At 47.0% G+C, this 23,516-nt stretch overlaps 1 protein-coding gene across 1 annotated transcript in view; it reads left to right on the top strand.

Moving 5' to 3' along the window:
* Window positions 1–6,658, top strand: part of LOC102038192 (probable bifunctional methylenetetrahydrofolate dehydrogenase/cyclohydrolase 2) — a 36,209-nt gene extending 29,551 nt beyond the window's left edge. The window contains exons 7-9 of the mRNA XM_031063839.1: window positions 2,927–3,047; window positions 3,762–3,914; window positions 4,197–6,658. Coding sequence (XP_030919699.1) covers window positions 2,927–3,047; window positions 3,762–3,914; window positions 4,197–4,251 — 329 coding nt within the window. The 3' untranslated portion in view covers window positions 4,252–6,658. The remainder of the gene's footprint in view (window positions 1–2,926; window positions 3,048–3,761; window positions 3,915–4,196) is intronic.
* The last annotated feature ends 16,858 nt before the right edge of the window (window positions 6,659–23,516 follow it).

Genomic DNA, 23,516 nt, shown 5'->3' on the forward strand with positions numbered 1-23,516 from the left:
GATCTTGCCGGGTGTATCTATTTGAATGACTCAGTTGCAGGCAGCTGTCAAGTGCTTACACGGCATGTTTCTCTCTCCTCATGTGACATGAAAGGGCACATGGACCTGTTTATTCCACATCTTGTTTAGTATCTAGGCGGCCAGTATGATAGGAATTAACATAATGCTCTGGGGCAGGCTAAGAAATCATTCTTTTTGTTTTTGAGACTCGTTCTTTCAGAGGTAATTTGTACTTTTGCAATGTCAAAATAATTAGCACACGGAATTTTTGTGTGTAGACTTAATAGCTGATGTTACCCACAATGGACCAAGCCGTTCCTCCTGACAGTGAAGAAGGAATGTGCTGGTTTGTCTCAAGTGCTTTCTAGGCAGGCTGCTGCTCCAGACTGACCTGGGTTTCTAATGACACCAGCACTCAGGGAAAGGGGTTCCTGTACCTGCGCAAAGCCAAGTTTCCTGCAGGTGTGGGTAGGTGGAAGTCTGCCACCTCTCGGCAGAGCTGGCATGAGCAAGGAGAGATTTTGGGATGTGGCAATCCATCTGGTCGAAGTTGGGGTAGAAGTGGCTGGGGATTTTGTGCCTCTGGGGTGTGAATTTTTACCTTCCTCATGTTTATCTTCTTTCTTCCCCTTGTGGAAGAGATGGAAATGAAAAACTAAACCTGTGCAATAGACACCTTTTCAGGGCCTAGCAGGAGAGCAGTGCTTTGGGCAGTGGGAAATGCTGGCTAAAATCTCCCATTGAAGGATATTTTCAGTGATTTTCCAGTGCACTTTGTGCTGAAATGGTGATTCAAAACAGTTGGTGCCTGAGTGTTTGAGGAGGCTTCTGGGAAAAGTATGCATGTGCCATTGTCTGTTTTCTGAAAATCTTCCCTGCAGAGCTTAAGTAGCTGTTCTGCAGGTACTTTAGACCTAACCAGAGTGGACTTTTGACAGTCTCTGGCACCCTGGATCTCCTTGGCATGCTGAGCCCTGCAGCTCTGCTGCCCACATGCTTTCCTTTGTGCTTTCCTCATCAGAGAGCAGTGTACAGTTCTCCTGTGCAGCCAGTAGGGTCATCTATCTCTTGTCCCAAAATCTGTCTTTTCATCCTGAAAACTGCCCTTTCTTAACTCCTTCCTGAAGTCTGTCCCACTAAGGCCTGGTCCTTGGCTGACTGTGCTCTTAGCCAACAAGCCTGTCTCCAGAGATTGTAAGCAACCTTCCCAGAGGCAGCCTGAAAAGAGCCAGAGCTGGATATTAAACTCCTGTTTAGCCAGTACCAACTTCCTTCCAACAATGCTAGTTGTGTTTCTAGGCCCCACAGTGTGAAGAGAAACTTGTGGGTAACTTTTTCTCCATGAAAGGATGGCTAAGATGCCCTTTTCTCAGCCATTAGAAGTTCATTCTGAAACAAGACATGCTTCTCCCACCTCTAGCTTTTCTGAGGAAGTGCAGTAAGCCAACGTGTCATTTTTTCAAGCAGACCTGAATTGTCACTTGTTCTCCCTAGGTCTCATGCTAAGCTGGGAGTCTGGTTACTCTGTCAGGTTTGAGAGAGACTGTTCTCAAAGGAATTGTTTGATCTGAGTGTCAGTGATAGCATCATGCCTTTTGGGTGTCCAAACCACATCATTCACAGCTCAAGTTGAGAGCTGCTCTAGCGAGAGCAGCTGTTTGCCATTGCTTGTCACCTCTGATAAAGCAGCAGAGAGGAGGAAGGAAAAAACCTCCAAAACTACTTAGAAGAGCACACAAAGGAGGTTGCTGCTGGTAAATAACTCAGACTGGAATTTGACTGGGAATTTAGGGGGTTGGTGCTGTTAATCCTGAGAAGTGTGTGGTGGGCTCACAAGTTGCCCTCAAGGAGGCTCGAGGCTTCTGTGCACGGCAATGGTTCCATGACTGTATGATCTCCAGACCTTGATTCAGCACTTAGTCAGAAAGGAAGGGTTCTGCTTGCTGTGCCTTTGTTGAGTCACCTTTGTTGGGCAGACCTTGTCACCTTGCTGCAAGATGTTATTTTTGTTGTGGTCATAACTGAAAGCTGCTGTTGACATGCCCTCTGTTAGGAAATTACCTTCAGCTGTCACTGGGGCAGTCCCCTGAAATAGCAAGTCATTGCTTGGACACCCCACCCCACCAGTGATTCCTGGAACTGGGTAGAGAGACCAGTTGGAACAGATGCCTGCAGTGATGGCAAAGCTTTGGAGCTTTCTCCTCACCTGTTGCACCCCTGTTCCTGTGACTTCTTTATTCCCATTTGAACCACCATGAATAAGGGAATAAGGTAGCATTTTCTGTGTGAGAAGTGTGCTTGCTGACCCAGTCATGGAGAATTCAGCACAAGTTAACAACCTTGCTGGCCATGGACTGTGCAAAAACCATCCAGGCAGTCTTGGCAGCTTAAAAGTGTCCTGGGACACTCAGCTAACATTGAACTGTGGAGAAGGGAGGGGTCCCACCATTCATCCTTGCCCATGGCTGCAGAGCTGGCAGGCGGGAGCACTAGAAGTGCAATAGTTTGTCTTGGGACAAGGAAAAGAAAAAATTAACTATTAATTGAATCCAGACTGGGAAGGATACTGAGAATAATGTAGTGCTCTCCTTGTGTCCTAAATCCCTGCTGTTGCTGGCACGGTTTTTCAGGTTGCATTGCAGATTGGGTAGTGCTGATGTTACCCTGTGTGAATCTCCCACAGTCACTTCTATGCATGTTCCTCAAGAGCAGGTGATTTATTTACAGTTAGTGCTTTCTCCAAGCTGTGCTGGACCATCTGGGAAGCTTGCTCTGTTCGGTGCTGACTGAACCAGCTCACGAGACACCGCACAGTAAATTGACATATGGAGTGCTTGCTGCACAGTGTCTGTTCTGCTCCAGGTGTGAAAATATGTTCAAACAATGTTCTGTCCTAAAAGTAACATGACTTTGTTCTGTTTCACAGTAGATTACATGGAGCAGCCAAAGCTCTTGAAGCTGATGCAGACCTGCCTTGAGGAGCACCACAGCTATTGTATCAATGGGCTCTGTGCCTTCCACAGTGAACTGAGGAAGCCCATATGCAAGTAAGGAATGCTGCCTGTTATACCCTTCTTCAAAAATGGCACTGGCATTGATTCTTCATGTGCTGCATGTGCAGCTTCACAGTGTCAGTCAGATATTTGCAGGATTATACTTTGTCACAGACATGAGTGCTGTGGTGCCTCAGGACTGCGAACAAGGCTGCAGTGCTGTGCTAGTGTAAAACTGAGGAAGGGAGTGGGGAATTCACAGCTTTTGTAGGTCATTGCCACAGTGCCATCTCAAATCACACCTGGTACTGGAGTTAGTAGTAGAGGAATCAATAGATGTTCACAGTGAGTACTAAGAAGGGAACAGCACCTTCCAACATATCAACTCCAGCTGCCTTATTCCACAATCAGGACCATGGTGTCCTTACAATTCTCTAGGATGCTTAGTGGGCAGCCTTGGCCTCTGGAGACATTACAGCAGCTGAGGATCAGCAGAGCACAGTGCTTTTGGTCCACACCCTGCACAACCAGATGTTCAGACTGTGTTGCTGCTGTGACTGCAGTACTCAAGTGAGCTTTAACCTTGAAAAACTGGGACAACTGATAGTCTTGGTGGAGGGAAGAGGTTCTGAGTGAGCACCAGGTTCAGCCCCTCCTGGTTTAGACTTCTTGTGATCTGTTAGAAACTGATGAAAACTAATGTGTGTTTGAAATAGAAGGCAAAACAAGCTCTGAATGATTTTTGCATGATGTGTATTTATTTTGTAGGTGCCTTGCAGGTTATAATGGAGAGAGGTGTGAACATTTAACACTAAATTCATATGCACATAACTCTTATGAGCGCTACATTGCTGTGGGGATTGGGATAGGAATACTGACCAGTGGAATACTTGCCATCATCTACTGCTATGTAAGAAAGAGGTATGGGAAATCTGGAGCCTTCTGATTACATTGATCTGAATTTCAGTGGGCAGAGTTTTGGGGGCACTGGGATTGTCTTTGCCTGCTACTAATCTGTCATGTGATTTTAAAGGAACTAACTCTCTATACCTCTGATTTCTGATCTACCAGTGGTGCAGTTGTCTGAACCATGGGGCTCCTCTGGGCTGCCTAAGTGAGTTAGGGGGCTAGATCTTGGTTCTGTGCAGGCTGCTGCAGTTTCAGGTTTGGCTGATGCAAATCACGTGCTGGTGTCTGCTTTAGATGCAGGAAACTGCAATCCCCCTACAAGGTGTGTGTGGGTGAGACGGCGCTGTGAAGCCCTGTGCTGGAACTCTCACCAGTTTGCCTGCTGAGGAGGAAGGCCCCCGTGCCATGGGACAGATGCCCCAGCCTTGCCGAGGAGATGAGCCCGAGGGACCGGAAGAAGAGCGCACCAAGGGAGCTCCTGCAGCACTGACAGGCTCTGGGTGTGGTTGAAGAAAGACTTCCTCTCTTGGGTGAGGGTGGATGGTCCCCAGGCCCAAGCAGCTGAGGACACTGGCAGGCATCTCAGCACTGTCCTGTGCCTAGTGTTTGCTCTGGGGAGGACTGGTTGGTTTTAGCTGTTTTCAGTCATTTCAAGCACTCGTACAGCGTTCTGCTTTGGTCTTTTGTGTGTTCTGTTTGGTTTTGTTTCTTCTTTTTTTTCTCCTCTGGAGGATAAGCACCACCTCCCTCATAGTGGAGCTGTGTTCTGGACATCATGCACTGACCACTAATCATTTGGGTTCTGATTTTGTTGTCTGCTGGCTGTGTGTGTGGATAAACAGTCCTCTCCCAACCCAATGGTTATCCTTGGTGTTCTGGGCCAAGTATGGGCTTCTGGTGCCATAAAGGACAGCAAATGCTTTGGACTGAGGAAAGTGTCTGGTTCTCAAAACCATCCTTAAATTAAAATATAGAGACTAAGCAATTCCTGGAAAATCAGACCATGACACCTCTGGGCATGGCATGTTCTTATTGTTTTCATAAGCAAAGCAACAGGACACCTGTCTCAAAATGGATTATGGAGTGTGCTTGTAACAAAGAACTGTCCTCTTCCCAAACATCCTACAGCAGGTCCTCAGTTCCGTGGAATTTCAGGCAGAATATTGCCTTGCTGCACCCTGATTCCTGCACAAGACTTGAATTGCTAGAGAAGCTAGAATTTTGCATGAAACTTCACTACAGCTGTTCCCAGGAAACAGACTTTCTGTATTCCATTTGCACATTATGGGAACAATGTGACCACGCAAATAAGAAATTATTTTAGGCATTCGGTTCCACCCTGGACTAACAGATTGCATATCGGATGCTTGGTTCCATTCATCTTATCGACAAAGAATTGGGAAGGTACAAAGATTTGCTTCAAGGAAAAGGGAAGAAAATTGGTTCTGAAGATGATGGCACTAACTGGGATGTCTCACGGACAGCTGGAGTGTTTGCCAGTGCTGATGTGACTAGAGATGGCTCTCAGAGATTTTCATTTCAGCTGCTGCACATTGTAGAGTCATCTGCTGTGCTCAGCCATCTACCAGAGAAAGGCAATTGGTATTTTGAAGTCTTGTGGAGTCATATTGGCTCCTAAATTCAGGTGTCCTGCTGAAAGCTGTTTCTTGGTTATGTGAGCTATTTTTGACAAGAGGGATGCATTTTGTTGGTTGAAAAAACTGTATTTGTGAGACTACAGTGACAATGCTGAAATGTGTATGAAAGGTGGGGTTTGAAAGGGTAAAGGTGTGTGTGGCACATCAATGGTCTGAAGTTCAGGGGCTTCTCATGTGGGCATCTTCATCAGTAGCTGAGCCATCTTGGCTCTGTGATACCAGTAAATAAAACAGCACCATCACACACTGCTTGGAGTCCCATGTAACAGAGGGAGCAAGCAGCATATGCACACACAAAAAGGATTGCTGGTGAGGAGTGGATGGATACCACTCCTCTGCACATTGACACCAGTGTTTTCATCCCTCAGCCTTTTTGTCGTCTTCATCTCCAGTCAAATCTTCAAATCTTTGCACTGCTTGCTTTTTTCCATTCTTCTGACCTTTTCTTAGGTTCCACTGCTGGGTAACTTGTGCTCATAACTATCTTCAAGTCAGCTTTTGGTAGTGGCCCTATCATTTTGTGTCACACATATGTGGTGAGAGGGCAATTAGATATAAACTACAGTCTGCACATCCTCACGAATGCAAAACACCCTTCACCCATCTCACATGGAAATGGAAGATGTGCATGTCATTAGGAAAACACAGGTGAGAGATCCTGCTTGTTGGTGTGAGGAGAAAATGGTGGAGCTGACTATGCAAAGGATGAAAAGCCTCAGGGTTTTTGTCACATGAGTGAATCTGCCTCTCCCCAGTGAGTTGTCTCTTGTGCTCACACTGCTGGTGTTGGATTCACTTCCTAAGGACCAGCCCTTCTCCATTGCAGAGGCTGTCTTGGAGCAGACACACACCCTACACAACTGCCTCAGGGGGTCTGTGCACTTGGCACACAAGTTCTAAGGGCATGAGTTGGAACATCTGGACTTCACCTTGCCCAAAGAGAACTGTTGGAGAGATGCATTTTGTTTGCATGTCCTCTTACTGATGTTTGTTACACCCCTTGTGTACCAGAGGGCAAGCAGGTGCCCTGCAGGATGTGTAAGTGCCTTTTCACTGGTATTTACTCATTGCAGTGAGCCATTTTGTACCTACAGCAACATACTCTGACTTGATTTTTTTTCCAAGTTTGGTTACTCGTAAGTGAAAAGGAAGGTCTATTTAAGGGGAGACTACACAGTGAAATGTTTTTCTAGTTGGCTTTCAGGCCCAAGGAGGCTTTGGAAGCGAGTGTTTGCTGGTATTTTTTTGCCAGTGGAGGATGAAGCACCAGGTAAGCCTGTGCTATGCAAAATGAGACTTGGTGTCAGGACAGCATGAAAATAAAATAGAAAGATGAAGAAGGCGAAGCAGGAAGGAAAAGAAGGTGCTTGCTTTATTTTAGTTCTCTTTTTCCAAGTGGAGTCACAGCTTCCAGCACAGGGTTTCTCACCCCCTGGGTGCTGTGTGCCCACCCTGCAGAAGCTCAGCCTCAGAGCAGGCCCCAGCTGCGTGTGAGGCATGGCTGCCTGACTGACTCACGGTGCACTTGGGCTGAGGGAATCTGCATGGCCTCACATTGCTGCAGGGAGTCAGCCCTGCTGAGCCCTTCCTTGATAAGTGACAGATGCTGCCAGCCTGGAATGGTGTGCTGCTGCTTACGGTGCTGAATTTCCTGCAGAACTGGCCTGTCAGAGGATCAGGATCATCTTTCCTAGCTCATTTATCAGGCTCAGACTCTTTCTGTAGTGGCATAATTAAGAGTCGTAAGCTTCTCCTTCCCTTTCCAGCTGCACGTGCCAAAAACTGTCATTTCAAGAGGAGCCTCTGCTTTGTGTGACTTTTAGGCAGGGCTGCCTCAGCTGTGGGAGGCAGCAGCTTAGCAGGGGCAAGCAGAGACATCAAAGACCAGGATATTCCTTTCTCAAGGACAGAGCACTTGCCCTGTGAATGATCCAGGCTGGTGGAACCACACTGACTTCTCCTGCAGCACATCTCTCACGCTGGGTTGCCCTTAAGCCACCCAGCTCTGAACCTGCTCTACTGGCATCTGCAGCCACTGTGCAGGTGTGCTGGGCTGCCACTGGAACATCTTCCCTGAATTCAACTCCCATTTTCTGTTCAGCTGTGTGGGTGGCCTGCAAGTTTCCCTGATCCCAGCAAGGTCTGTTGTAAACAGTGAGATGTAAGCCTGGGGACAAGATGGCTTTAGAGACACTTGGTTTGGTGTTGGAGGGAAGTGTAAGGAGCTGAATTGATGCTCTGAGTGCACAGTGTCCCTGTCCCTCCTGCTGATTGGGGCACACTGGTGGCTGGCATGCAGGTAAGAGACAGTTTTTCCTTGGAGGTTTTCTGTTATTCTTAGTAACCCACAGTATACTTGGAAAATGACACACCAGGGTTTGTTCTCCATCCCACTTAAAGTAAAAGTACAAATCTCATTGGTGCTGCTGCAGCAGTGCAGCCCTACCTTGTGTTTGCGTACTAAGAACTAGCTGTGAAACTGATCACTTGTGACTCTCAACTTCATGCAAAAAAAAAAAACAAAACAAGACCCCCCCCCCCCCCCAAAATAACCCACCCCAACTCTCCCCTCCACCTCCAACAAAACCCCAAAACCAAAATCAATGCCAAAAAAATCATATTCCTCTTGGCCAAGTTTTAGAGCTTTGTAATTCTTTATACCTGTTATATGTTTTGTTTCATTTCTGGTCCATGAAACACACTGTAGCATCCCAGAAAGAGAAGGCTAATTTGGTAATGCAATTGATTTCATAATTAAGTTCAGAATAATTCCTGTTACCCCTGAAGGTTGCAGTTCTTAATGGATTGCCTTTAGACCATCCCTAGGAAGCAAGGCTTTGAGAATGATGTTCTGTAAAGAACTAAAGCAAAGAGGGATTAAACCCACATGATGGAGAGATATCAGACTTCAAACCTTTTTGAAAAGTAGATTATTCTTCTGTGAGTTCTTTTAAGAAATGGTGCTTGGGTAGATCAGTAACACAGTAAGTGTTAAGAGAGGGGAAAGATGGGTCAGATTTGGTAACATGCAAGTTTGATGGCAAACAGCTAGAATTTCTTTCTGAATATTCATTTCAGTTCTGTCTTGTGTGATATGAGTGCAGATTTACTATTTGTGTTTTAACTTCTTTAGAGCTATCCTGAAAAGTATCGTGTGTTTGAAAGCAATGTGCATGGTAAATAATCTGAAGGGTTCAGATTCAGTCAGAGCTGGATTCAGTCAGCTCCAGCCTTGTCAAAGGCAGGGTCTTCATAGCCCTGCTGATTTCAGTGAATGCTGCTACACAACCCAGTGCAGGCTGCTCCGTGGTCTGTGCATCACAGAGCTCTGGTGTGGCTGCTCTTACCTGTCCTGAGCCTTGCTTGGAGCAGGGAAACGCCTGTAGATGTCCCTATTGTACTGCAAATCCAGGAAACTGCTTGGGACTCCTCCTTTATGACCCAGTTGAGGAACAAAGGCAAAAAAGTGCAGGTACTCATTAAAATCTCAGTGTAAGTAGTCATTAATTATCATGACAGCAATAAAATCTTGTACTATGACTAGACTTGGGGCTGCTCCTACTCTCGCTGAACTGAGTGGAAGGGAGAGCAGGCTCTGTGAGCAGCAGACCTGGGTGAGCTGGAGGTGGTGTGCACGAGAGGGAGCTGTTCACTGGGCTGCTCTGGGAGCTCTTTGACTCCGGGCCCTTTGGCTCTTGGCTGTGCAGGTGGGAAGAGCTCCCTCTCTGTGGCTGCCAGGGTTGGGGCACAGGCTGGGTTTGGTTGAGAGCAGGGTTCGACTTGGCATGAAGCCCATGGTCTGTGGGCAAGCAAACCTCTAAATGAGAGGTTGCTCAAGTCAAATTAAAATTCTAATTCAATTTTGCATCAGTATAAACATAAAAATAGCCCATGAGATACAGTTTCAACAGACAAATTAGGGTTAAAACTGCTCTAAATGCTTATTCCCTTGAGCAGTTTGGCATGAGCTGAAATTGGTAGTCGAGGTATGTCTTGTATAGCCATTCTGGGGGAATTTTCCATTTGATGGTTTGGGGGTTTTGCCCCATTGTGGAATTAGGGCCATCTGTGAATGGTCACCTGCCTTTACTCTGGCCTCAGTTTTCTAGTTCATAAAAAGGTTAAAGGTATCCAAAGGTGAGGTTTCAATTCCATGTCTAAGGCCAAGTCACTTAAATACTAATTTTTAATCATAACTTATTATTGAATTTATCTGGTGAGTATTGGCAAGGAAGTTTCCTTGTATAGATTCCCTAGTGCCATTTCTTTATGAAGGTGTTTTGTCCTTTAATAAGCAGAAACACAGTGTACTGCATTTTCAATACCTGATATTCAAATGCCAGCTGTGTTTCCTGGCTAGGACTGAGCAAAGTATCACATGGCAGCATTGCCCCTGTTATGCTCTTTGCATAAATCTGTTACACTCTTTGCCTTTTTTTTAGCTGTTATTCAGTTTTTTTTTTTGTTTGGGGGGGCACAGGGAATACAAGAACTTTCCTTTTTCCTCCTTCTCCAAGGCTGTTGTGCAGAGAGGCCTCTCCACAGCTCCCTCTGGCAAACAGTACAGCCAGGCTCAAGACACCAGAGGACAGGGCTGAGTTTTGCAGGAATGTCTGAGTAACTTGGGCAAAGCTAATTTGTTTGACATCATTTCAGTACGTAAGGCTGTCTGTTTGTGTCCCATTGTTATGGCAAATCCCGCGATGGATGGAATTTTATTGACTGTGCCGGCCGCTCAGCAGAGCCCGGCAGCGAGTTTGGCCGGGAGCGCTGTTCCAGGAGCTGCCTTAATAGGTGCCAACACTGAATTCAGAGGCTGTGTGGCAATGTAGGGGGATAGAATATAAGAAAATAAAGATAAGGTAGAAAGTAATTTTACCCCTAAGGAGTTGCAGCTGGGCCAGTTATCAAAGATTAGGAGCAGGCCTGACTTTAACAAGCTACAGGTGTAACCAGTGAGACGAAGAGTCTATAAAAGAGTAGGGTGGCTAGTTGAGAAGGGAACTGGAATCAGGTGGCTGCTTTGTGAAGAAGAGTCAGTGCTCTGAGGAGCAGCCCACAAGAAACACCAAGAAGATATGGAACTTGTGATAAAAGAGACAACAGTATGGAACCTCTCAGTAAGATGGCCACAGTGGGGCCTCGCAGGGACCTGTGGCAGCCTTGCCACAGGGAGGACCTGAGCACTTCCGCTGAGTGCATCCCTGGTCTGCCGCCTCTGGGCTGGATGAGTCAGGGACACTGGCTGGGAGGGGGACCTTCGGTTACAGGCCATGCCAAAACATGTAAGATGGGGCTGAGAATTTTCTGCTTTTCCTCATCTTTTTAAGTGGCTAGGGCATTGCATGTTCATGTTGCATGTTCTTGGAGGGATGCTCTTCAGGCAGGCAAACTCAAGGAGGGCCTCCAAGTGGCCTTGTCTGTGTGATTCTTGGAAACTCGGCATCTCAGGTGCCAAGTTTTTGGGTGTAAGTCTTTGTAGTTCTGACATAGTACTTCAGGAGCTTAATCTGCCTTGTGTCTTAGGATGGGTGACTGCTGCAGTGCCCTTTCAGGCCGTCCAGGTTTGCCAAAGCAAACCAATGCCCTGAAACACAGGCAGGACTCCCAAGGAGCTGAAGGAGGAAATTCTCTTGCCCCTTTCCCTTGCCTTGTTAATGCTTCTCTTGACTTCTTTGGTGGCATGTTCATGACGTGTCTTGTGCAAATAGATATGAAAGTTCTCCCTCAGGCACTTCTCAGCCGTCTCCTGAATTCCTTTCTTCATCATTAACAGCATTTTCCATCAAGATTACAGCAGGACAAAAATGTTCTCTATGGGCTAGGTGCTCCCCTGTGCGTGAAAAGTGCGTGCAGGAGCCAAGAAACACCCGGATTTCTTCCTGATTGTTCCCAGGACGAATAGAGAGTGACGCAGGGGAAGGGCACGACCTTACACCAACACACACACTCCAAGACCTGCACAGAAGTGTCCATGACCTCAGCACGACAGTGAGGAATTTGGGGTGCTTTGACCCAGTTGGGTGTCCCCTTGCATTCCTCCCTAACCTTTTCCTTCTGGCCCAGCAGAGTTCCTTTCAGGGTCATCCTTCTGGCCTACCCAAAAGAGGTGCATCCCAGCCAGGAGCAGGTGCCCTTGTGTAATTCAGGTGCCACATCCAAACTGCAGCCTGAAAGGACTTCAAAAGGGTTGTAAAGATGATTCCAAGTAAGGGTTGGTTTGATTCCTTTTTAAACCATGAAGCATTTGTGAAATGTACTGGTGGAATGGCTCCACTGAAGGCTTTTCAAGACAATCATAAAGTAGGGCTCTGTGGTTTTTCCCAGTCAGATCTGGCCTAACTCCAAGCCCTGCTGCAGGCTGTACTAAAGTATTTGTTGCCTTCAAAAGGTGCAGACTCAGGCTACTTGCACTGCCTTCAGTCCACAGGTATTTAGGTGTTTATGGCTTTTGAGTGCTGTGGGATTCTTAAAAATTTCTATTTGTTCGTGGTGGTTTCTTGAGTGAGAAGCACCATGATAATCAAGAACAAGGTGAGAGATACCAGCCAAGGTGACAACAGTAACAGCATGTACTCTGCTACTTGAAGGTTAGAAACCCTGGGTGGAGGAGGAAACTCAGGGGCACTTGGCCCCAGTGTGTGTGTACATAGGCACATTTTGGGTAAAACCTCTTCAAGTCCTGGGCTGTCACAGGGTTTCTGGGGACTGTGCGTTGTCCATAATTTCAGTGAATTGAAGTGAGACTGCTTCTGTCAATACAAGTAGTCCTGTGTATGTGCATTGAAAGAAAGCATGACACAGATGGGAGACGAGTTCCTTTTGTCTTCCAAACATTGGAGTACATTTGTTTAGGATTGTGCATTGCTTCATTATTTGCACATCCTTCCTTCAGCACTTAAGCTGTGTGCTGAATTCCTATTATGCCAAAGGACATTTTCTGTGATCAGTGTCCAGGTGACATGGAAAAGCATGGTCAAATATTGACAGGAAGTGCCCTGTATGTTTCTGATAAAAAATCTCAGACTTTAATGTGTGTACCATACCTTGTGCTGATGAAGCGCTGAGGCTCTGTCCTAGTAGATGTCAGGTTGTTCTGTAATGTTGAACAGCAAGTTTGTCTTTATTTCTCATAAAAATAGTCTTTGTTACCCAGAGCTTGGGTTCATGCAGATCGGTACATGTGCAGAAAGTCCTGCAGAAAACATTCCATTATCCTTCAAATAACTCAGGGAAACCCAAACCCCACCACTGTGAGGTAGAGTTGGAGCCCCTGTCCCTCCTGTGGCCCGTGGATGGTTTGGAGTGGGGGCTCTGCCCTGGCACAGGGACAGGTCTGTATGGAAAAGGTGCAGATCAGGGCCTGCTCAATCTTATTCTGCACCAGAGCTTTTGTCCAGTCCTTTCCACACAGAAATTCCCCCTGGGTTTATGGTCCTGTGCAGAATGCAAAAATGATAATTGATAGAAATTACAATAAATATAAATAAGACAAAATTACACTTCCATCTGATTTAATGCAAGCCACTGCCAGAGAAGTCCAAGCAGATGTTTCCACACATCACCAAGAGTCAGATGGTGCAAAAGCTGCTTGATCTGCTTCAGATGGCCTGTTAGTTCAGAGGCTGGACTGAATGTGGCTTGTAAAGCAAGAAGCTAGCTGGGTGCCTGGCAGGAGCAAACATGGATTTAGCCTGTGCTAAGGGTGAGCAAAGGGAATGGCATAGATTGCTGGGCTGAGCCTGCCGTGCACAGGGTCTGACCTGTCCTGGAGGAAGGAGGTCCAGGGGACAGCAGTCATGGCATGGGAATATAATGACCTGATGGTTTTCCACACTGAAATCTCTCTCTGTGGTCACATTTAACTTTCCCTTCTCCTGCAGTATGGATCAGGACTGCAGCATCAGCAATAGGAGCCTGGGAGGCAGCAGTGCTGCTCTGGCTCAGCATCCACAGAAGAAGTGATCCATGAGAAGGGCAGGAGTGGAGCACAGGGACAGAGGTAGGAATCCCTACCTCTGCACGTTTGATAAGTTGCAGACCCTGTGCTTGCCTCCCTGCTGCCGTCACACAAATATCCAGATAGCTACAAGGATGCCACAGGGATGAAATTGTTTACAGCCTTTGGAGGTAGTTCAGAGATGCTGGGGCGTGGTAAACCAGCACTTAGTCCATACCTAACGCTTTGCATCTGTAGATGAAAATCCAGTCTTGCTCCCAGTGTGACCTCTGGGGGAAGCAGACAGTGTTGCAGTAGCCAGCTGAAATTATCCAGCTGAACCGATCCAAAGCCTCCCTTGGCCTGTCACGCTGCAGAGAAAGCGGAGCCTTCTCTGCCTCTACTTTTGCTTTTGCTCCTTGCCTCCTTCAGCCCTGCCATCCATAAACAACTGGGGGGAGTTTCGGGTGTTACTAATTTTAATAAAGTGGTTTTAGGAATGTTTTGCCTCTCCAGAGCTTTCATAACTTGCAGTAATAGAGGCTTTTGGCAGGAGCAGTAAAGCAAATTGCTCCCACCCTCCCTTAGCATGCGGTAAGCTGTGTGTGTCCCAGCAGCCACGTGACTGAAAGTCGGAGCACAGTGCAGCACCTGGGAAGCTGGGAATGCCTGTGTGGAACACTCAGGCTCCCTGTCCTGCACACAAGCACCAGCCTGTGCTCTCCCACGCTTGCTGGGCCCACAACCTCTGCCAACTCGCGCACTTCTCTGGAACTGCTTATTTTGGAGATGATGGGGCGTGTTCTGTCACTGGGGGTGCACATCCTTGCACTATGTTTTACTCTAAACCTTAATTTTCTTTGCTTTTGAGGGCTTGCATCAGACTGTCAGGCACTATTGAACAGAGACATTTGTGTTTATCTGCCTACCTGGTGAGGGAAAGGTAAGCAATCTTTATGCTTCAAATGCCTCTCATATCTCCCCAAGGGCATTTAGTTATCTGCTCCTTGGCTGTAGGTACACTTGTAGTGGGTGTAAGTTACAGCTTCCTCCTGCTCTATCTGCAAAGTAATCTGGATCCCAGCTGAGTTCATAGTGCAGTATGCAGTGATATACCTTAGAACAAGTGGGGTCAGGACTTGACATTGCTTCCTTTGCCCCTTGTTTTAAATTAAACAAGTTCCTGATAATTTCCTTTCCAGCAAACTTCTATTGTAGGTGCGGCTGTTGCTGTTCCGGTGGTGCTAATGACGCGTTAGAGGGGTGTAACACAGGCCTGACATTTGTAGGTGACAGTAGGGATGTCACCAGAGCAGTCTGTGCCACTCACAGGAGCAGAGGAGAAGAAAATAGTGTCCTGTCTGGGAAGGTTTTGGGAACGCCACTGAGGTTATGCTGGGAATCAGACTGAAATGAGACTGGTTCTAGTTTTTTCTTGCTTGTGACATAGCATTAAAAGTCTTGTCCTTTTAGCCAAAGTTAGGGGGAAGTAGCTGAATGCTTTGCTGGCATCTGACCTGATGCTAGTATGATTGTAGCCTGGAGTTACAGTTTTTCAAGGCACTTGTTTTTGGAGCTAGGGATGTCCTGTCAGACTACTATCAGCATACTCCTAGTAGTTGGTTGTTCACATGCGAATGAGCAGTGGCTCAGCTCGGTGCTTCTCCTTCTACACCAAGAGCTCTTAGTATTGCTCTTCTGTTTTCTTCCAAGCTGGAGCTTCCCTCTGCATGAAAGCAATTCCTCCATCCCTCAGAGCTGGCTACCCAGTTTGTCAAATATGAGCCAATCAGGAGAGGTGTGCATTGCTTTTAATAAAGTATTTAACTGACAGGGAACTTTGAGTTTCTCTCTAGCTCTGCTAGGAGGTTTTGTCCTGAGATGCACTGCCAAAACAAAAGAGTTAGGTGTTATGACTTCTTTTTGAAAAATATCTTTGGATTTATTGCAGAAAATTTGCAGATTACAGACACATATCTAATTATTGACCATCAAAAAAAACCATTTTGCAGCACTGAAGAAACTCACAAGAAAATTTAGGTTTTTCTCTGTGTGTCACTTTCTTTGTTTAGCTGGAATGGATTGTTTATATGAAAGAGAAAAAAACCCTACCTTGAGGTAAAGTGTAGCAACAAGCATTCCACCAGTGTAACTCCCATGCCTTCTCTACCTGAGTGAGAGCTACACAGCATAAGCCTCTGGGAAATAATGCCCACAGTAACGTATCATTCCTTTGACTTAAAATTCCCTAGATAACGCTCTCCAAGTGCACCAGGTCTACAAACAACTTGTAGAAGCCACGAGGTAGAAGTCCTGGTATGTACCACGAGAGGCAATGTGTGGTCAGTAGGGGTTCTGCAACATTACCAGTGAAGCTGTAGGGGAGAGAGGCAGACTTGCTGCAGACAGGCATGCATCAGACCAGTCAAGTGCAGCTGGGGGGCTTCTCACAGGATATTTACAAATGGGTGATATCCTGTTTATGGGAGCCATGTAAACAATTGAAGGCCGTTGCCCAGAGGCTCCGCTGTTACTCAGACGTGCGTAAAAGGCAGCTCTGACACGAGCAGTGCAGCGGGCGCTGTGATGGTGCGGCAATGCAATCAAAGCTGCTGCGCTGTAATTAAACACGCGCAGCGATGCACAGCGCTTTGCATAATGTGCAGCCTGAGACGCTGGGAAGGGGCTTGCAGGGAGACCTCTGGTTTAGTTTAGTTAACCTGTGTGCCCTTTAAAGCGGCTGCTTTGGAAAGACGGGTAATGAGCTTTGTGTACTGTAGCCCTTCCTGGAAATCTCCCTCCTGGTTCACAAAGGGGAATGTTACGGGAACAAAACAGGGGGAAGGGTTGAGGAGGCAGGATGGAGACAGAAGAGCAGAGCTGTGTTCTGGACAAGCTCTCAGGTCTGTCATGTTTCACCTGAGACAGATCTTCTCCTGTGCTGGCTTAATGGGCTTCAGGCTGATGTCAGGCTGCTCGTGTGATGGGTTTGGAGGTTTGGACAGGGAGCTTAATCTGGGTGTGGAGCTGGAAAGGGAGTGTATGATGCTTGAGGGGGTGACCTCGGCTGTAGGCATTCTGCAACTCAGGGGCCAAAAGTATCTCATCCTGAGCATCTGATGTGCAGCCTCATGAAAAAGGGGTTCTCAGGGGTACTTGTTGAAAATCCTGTAGAGAAACTATTGTTCAGAAGTGTAATGAGGTTCAGAGACCAAATTTGTGGTTGGCCGCCAATTCATCCTTTTTCCCTAGCCCTAATTTCCTCTCTGAAGGACACAGGCCCTGCCTGCAGGAGAATCAATCAAGAGCTGCCAGCCATAGCTCAGTGCTGTTGCTAATTTAATAGCATCACTGATCTAATTGAGCCCAGCCCTGGCCTTTGTCCTGTCCCACTTGATTTACACGCATGCGCTCCTGGTGTCATAAAGGAAATCTCTTGCCTCTCTTAAATAACACTAAGCTGCAGGAACGAGGACGAGGGGGTGGATGTGTAGATACCACATTGAGGAGTTATGCGGGAAGTGGCACAGTCAGCCACTGCCACCTCCCCCCCAGGACATCCCGTTGTTCCATCTTCCTGCCTTGTTCCATCTCCTACTTGTACCTCAAACAACCAGCACCCCCTGTACCTGTGGACGGAGAGATGGACAAGTTCCCTGGGGCTGGGGCCTTCGCCTCCTCTTGGCCCTTGGGCAAACCCAGAGCTCCTTGCTGAGAGAGCAGAGAAACATGCAGGCACTGAACACCTTTTATTTTGCTTTTTAGTGTGGGAGGAATCCAGGCTGCACTCTTGAGATAGGCTGGGGAACGGCCAGCTCTGACCAGAGAACTGGGGTCTGTCTCATTTCCTGGTAGCTGACAGCAGCCTGACCTGCATAAATGAGAGGAAAAATCAGTTTTTTTAGGCAGATTGTTTCCACATGTGCAGGAGCTCTCCCTGCCCTTCTCAGCCCCACAGAGGCCTACAGTCCTTCCCTGTGGCTTCCAGTCAGTACCCAGTTGGCTAATCCGTTTCTTCTGTGTGTAACCTAGGAACGGTGTCCAGGGAGACTTGGATACCTGAGATGATGTTCAGATCATTGATGGGAGGAGAGCGTGACTAGAAGATGATTTCACGTAGTCTTGGTCATTCCCAAACAAAACCCCAGAGGTTTCCACATACCATGTGACTCATGGGCTCTCAAGTGTTGGTGGTACTGAATTCATTGGAGATCAAAGAATATGGATTTTATAGCAGGTTGGGCCCAGTCAGGGAAAACACCGAATGGAAATGTCTTGTTGGGTGTTGCTACGTCAAGGTATTCCTGATCAGCTTCTTTCTACCTGCATCTGCCTGCAGGCAGAGAGCATAATATCCAGCCTGGTTCCCAGCTGATGTGAGCTGGAGGGATTATTTTTTCTGGAGTTGTAGGAGAGCTTCATTGGGGGCCACAGTGTCCTAGTTTGAAACATGACTACAGTGATGAATTGGGCACCTGTGTTTATGGGCTCCCTGGGGCAGACTGTCTCATCACCTCTGCGTGACCACAGCCAGCACAATAAAGGCCTCATCCTCACGGCCTTTTTTTTTCCTTTTTTTTTTGGTCACTTCAGTAATAGTAATGATTAACAGTAATTATCAGAACAGTAGTGGGAGTGTCCCATAATGCCAGTGGATGGGGGAATTCCACTAAGTGCATCTGCTACAGTGCTTAGTGCTGGTTACCAGGCCAAACAAATACACCGGAGACCCGTGGCTCTTTCCTAGATTTGGTTTCTGGAACATGTGCTGGCTGAGCTGGTTTCAGGTGGATTGCTGTTTACTCCATCATCCCTAATGACACATTGCTCCTGCCCAGGGTGTCCCAGCTCCCATGTGCATGGCTGGCGTGCAGGTGACAGTCACTGCTGTGCTGCAGCCAAATTGTGGAGTCTGTGGACAACTGAAGTGCCAGTGGTGGAGCAGGGCCTGGGGTGAGTCACAGCTCAGTGCTGCTTTGGATTCAGCAGGCCCAGCGCAGGCAGTGAACAGCCTGCTGGTCAGCCCTTCCTCGGCTCATATATGCTTGAGGTATAAGAGCAAAATATTTATCAAGGGCCAAAATAAACTTGCCAAAGGGATTGAAGCCAATGCAGCTGAGGCCTGTGACAGCCAGGCTTCCCAGATGGAGCAGTGAAGAGTCAGGGGCTCTACTGATGGTGTGTGTGCAGTGCATATTGCTCAGGCTTTAGCACAGGCCTTAGAGGCTGGTGCTGTGCTACAGCAGGTGTGTGCTTCTCATTGACGGTGTCTTCCTCTTGTCTTCCCCAGGCTGGCACCAGCTGTCCCGATGGGAGGTGCAGGAGAGGCATGGAAGTTTGAGATGGAGAGCCCACAGCCAGGAGAGACTGCTGTGCAGAAAACCTGAGAGCAGTTGGTGAGTTCCCTGTTGCAGTGGGCTTGCCATCATTTCACTGTCCTGAAGGGGATGTCCCACTCTGGCCAGTGCCCACTCTGGGTGGGCCATACAGTCATCCACCAGGGGCATCCTTGCCATGTAGGAATTTCAATTCTACTGGCTGCTAATCAGGGGCATGAATGATGCTCCCCTGTGTGCACATGGTGACTTGTCAGAGAAGGCAGTCTTCACCTCTGCAGGTGTTCTGCCTCTCAGTGATTAATCCTTGTCCTGGAGAACAAGAAATTCTGTGGAACAGATGACTTAATAAACTCAAAAGAGCTGCTGATGGACAGAACAGCACACAGGACTGATGGGTAAGGGGCTGATGTTCTCCCAGCTTGCTTGCAACCTACTGCATGCTGTGGGGAAATCCCCTTTGTTTCAGCCTTTGTTCTTCTATTATTCTGTTCTATGTAATTGTTGTAAACAGTTCAGCCAAAACAAGGAGAAACAATTAATATATATAGGGACAGTGATATGGGAGGGACTTGGCTTGATACCACTCTCAGCAAGGGCATGGGTTTGTTTAGCACCAAGTAAAGGCAGAAACCATGGAAAGACTCCACAAATGAGAAAGGCTTCAACCCCTCAGAGGCTAAGAAATCACTCAGGATGGAGCACTGGGCTGTAATTAGGAAAGGGAAATCGCCAGCTGAGCATTAAGAAGTTCTTGCTGCCCGTGAGATGTGTTGAGGCATTCAGGATTTCCCCAGGGCAGAGTAATGGCAAAGTCATACAAGCCAGGAGAATGAAGTTTTAAAAACTGCCCTTTAGGGAGGAATGCAGCATGAACTGGGAGACCTGTCTCCCTTTTCAATGCCATCTTCTGAGATGGATGAGAGTTAGCTGCTTGGGTTTTTTTTTTCCTTTCTTTTTTAAATTGCTGGTTAATGCCAAGCCAAGAAGTTGGCAAAGAAGTCAGTGAACATGGGGAATTGTTCTTTATTTTTAATAGCACAATATCTGTGCTGTCCAGTAACTTTGACCTCGTGCTATGTTTACAGGAAGAGGCATTGGCCACTTTCAGCCCTCGGTGCAGATTTTGAACTCTCATAGTTTATAGGAGAGAGTGGTTGTTTAATTAATCCCTTGCCTTCACGGCAAATTTGAATCTGACCTTTAAACGAAGTAATTTGGATCAAGGTTTTTCTCTACCCCATTTCCTCCAGCCAGTTGCGTCTACGTATTCCAGTTAAAAATACTTTCCCTTCTTAGGGCATTTGTCCTAAGAGCATATTCCCATGAGTCTCGAGATTTTTACCATTTATGATTTTCACAAAATCATGGAGTCTTTTGGATTGGAAAGGTTCTCTAAGATCACTGAGTCCAACCATTCCCCCCAGCACTGCAAAGCCCACCGCTGAAGTGTGACTCCAACGGCACATCTACTTGTCTTTTATATCCCTTTGGGAACTTTATATTAATCTTATGTAGTTCAAATGAAAGTGCTGTCAAGATTGAGGTGTATTCCAATTGATGTCTGACCTTCTGAGAGTATTTCTTGAGCATCTCTCATTTTGTGCAATGAAAGCTTGCTGTATGTAAGTCTTCTTACGGATATACTGACGTGCACTCATGCTGTTTGAAAAATTCCGGATGATTTTCCCAAGAATTTACAAAATTGCTGGTTTTTGTTACTTCGTATGTAACAGTGGTGAGTGCATCAGTGCAAGGCTAGGAATGATTTTCTTTCCATTGCAAAAATACTTTCTAGCAAGAAAACATGTTGATTTTGCAAATTTGTATTGTTTTCAGGAGATGAAACCAAGGCAGATCCATGACCACAGCAGCAATGCATGAAACCAGATGCAAGCCCTACAGAAGGCACCTAAAGTAAGTGGTACAGACACTCACCGTGTATGGTTTTAGGTATGTAAAAACACACAGATAAAGTGGCTGTTTATTGCTGTGAACACATGTATTCTTCTACAGTGAGTCACCACAGAAAAATGTACATTTCATCTGTGGTTTTTCCTCTTTAAATCAAAAAGGGCATGTTGTTCATAGAAAGTGCAGTGCCTCATCGCTGATGGATACACTGACAGACAAGGCTCAGTCTGTACCTGGGCAATAATCACTGCTGTGAATCTGCTGCTCTGTCCCAGAGAGGGAGGTGAATGCTTGAGACATAGCAAGGACTGAGGCAAGCTGAAGCAAGGACCTCAGCTGAGCCTCTGTACTTTGTAAAGAGAGATTTTCCTTAAAGGTGGTTATTAAGGCAGTGCAAGGTAATAAAAGCAAGCAACTCTTTCGCACAAATTCTTGCGGTACTTCCTCATATCCTTGTTACACTTTGTAAAGAAAAAAATCCTGAAATGTCAAAGCATTCAGGGATGGTGAATGCACCCCACACTGGTGGGGTGCCAAGGGGCGCAGATCCCGGGGTGCCTTGCCCTGGGCGTGCCGGTTCACCCTGGCAGGAATTGAGGCCAGCAGCAGCGGCGATGCACCCGTGATGCTCTGTTGCCCAACCAGCGCTGCCTCCCAGCATTGCACCGACTTGTCGCTCCTACCGGCACCTGTGGGATGCAACGAGCCTGCCTTACAATGACCCCATTGATGCTGCAAGGCCTCTTGGAAAACTGGCTCTTAAGGTGCGTGCCAGCCTTACCCTAGGAGGCATCCTCCACGTGGAGGAGGGGATGGTGAAAGCCGCACCCAGGGATGCCAGATGCGAAATCAGGCACTGTGAAACAAAGCACATTACAGAAAGATGTGTCCGTGATACTTGTTTTCCACATATTCAGATCTGAAAGAGGAAATTCCAATGAATTGCTCCAATTGTGTCAGCGTTACTTGGTATCTGGGTACCGGTACAGGACTATAATTAAATGTTGCCCTTCAGAGGATAAATCATGCAGGAATTTAAGGGTAAAATTAATTATAAAGTGGAAGTTCTTCAGTGATGCTGCTTTTTAAGGCATCTGTAAGTCCACACACAGAAACAGGTTGCTAATAATTGCGATTCCTTCCTTTACTCATTATGATCCCTGAAAGAGCAGACAATAAAATCCTTAATAAGGGGGATCAGCACAAATTACGGAAGCAACAAAAACAGTCATGCGGCATCAAAAAAGACACCATCTACATGGCATGACTCATTAGAGGGGAAAAAAAGGGGACTTAGAAAAAGATTCCAGCTATATCATGTCCCACTTGCTGTGGAGGGCATCCTTCTAAATGCTACTTTCAAACCAAGCTTTATTACTTTATCTTGCCAACTCTCATACCACTTAGGTAATTAATAAGTGGTGCTGACACACAATTCTGTAGCAACATGCTGCCTTTCTTCACTTCAGCATCTCCATGCCACTGTAGACCTAAGAAAATGATCCAAAAATAAGGAGTATGATTAGTAAGTACCAGATCTATTGCAGCCCCCTGAATTAATGTCTTCACTCCTTAGAACTGCATTCTGAACACGGAGTTGTGGAATATGGAATTCTGCAGTATCCAGTATATCTGGATTCAGCAGTATCTGCAGTATATCTTCTGCAGTTACCTCTCTTTGATACTAGTATCAATAACTGAGAGAAGTTACCCCTAGAGAAACTAGGGACACTCAAGTCATCAGCTGGTGCAGTGCAGCTCAGTGTCAATTCTCGGATTCCTTTCAATGTGAGATAGGCTTATCAGTGCCACAATAAACTGGGTATCGATGTGCCTTTATGGTGAGTGGTAAGGCAGGGAAAGATGATTTGTCCTTTAAAAGGAAAAAGAGTAAACCATCATTGCTCTGAGCAGCTTGTTGAGATGAAACACACTTCACATTTTAGGCAAATGTGTGTAGTAGGGATTTGGTGGATGGGATCCCTCACTCATCTGATGGTGGGATGTAACTGCTGAACAAGGTCTTGCCTAATAGAGCAACAGAGTGCATGGGCTTCAACAGGATGCTTGAAAGGAATTTTTTTAAAAGTAGCTGTTGGCTGCTCTTTCAAGGATCTTATAACTGTTAAAGGTGTTGCTTCCAGGAACTGCCTGTGCTACTGGGCTGTGGTGAGGCTGGGGGTTGGAGGGGGAACATGGCATACACACCCCCTGAGCTCAAGACCATTGCGGCCACTGTAACCTAATAAGCCATTTCTGCCCCTAGCTCCGGGGCTCCCTGCCCAGCTGCATGTGTGTGCTGAGGGTCACTTCAGAAATGCCAGGAGATGGGAGATTAGCCCAGCAAGTTTCCAGCTGCCCACCCTGGGGTGTTTCCCAACCCTTGGTTTAGGCACAGGTGGTGTTCATGGCAATGCAATGGGCCAGTGGTTGCTTGTGTGCTGGCAGGGGCTACCTGGGCAGCTGGCTCTGGGTCCGCAGGGCCTCTTGCCATTGCACATCACATGGATGGATGCTTTGAAAGCAAGCAGAGACAGCGGTCCCGAGGTTGTGCCATAGGCATCCACAGCCCCAGGAAGTCGGCGCATGGGCTACACTGCTCAGAGGGCTCGGGTAATTTTACGGCCCCAGGTACTACTTGCAGTGCTACTTGCTGGAACCAGGGACACCTAATGTACTCGGGCACCAGTCGACGGCCGGAGGGGGTAGAGCTGCCCCCTGCTCCGGGCGAAAGGCTGGGACAAGCCGGGCCGGGGGTGCTGTCCCT

The sequence above is a fragment of the Geospiza fortis genome, unplaced genomic scaffold, assembly GCF_000277835.1.
Source record: "Geospiza fortis unplaced genomic scaffold, GeoFor_1.0 scaffold1278, whole genome shotgun sequence".
Lineage (NCBI taxonomy): Eukaryota > Metazoa > Chordata > Aves > Passeriformes > Thraupidae > Geospiza > Geospiza fortis.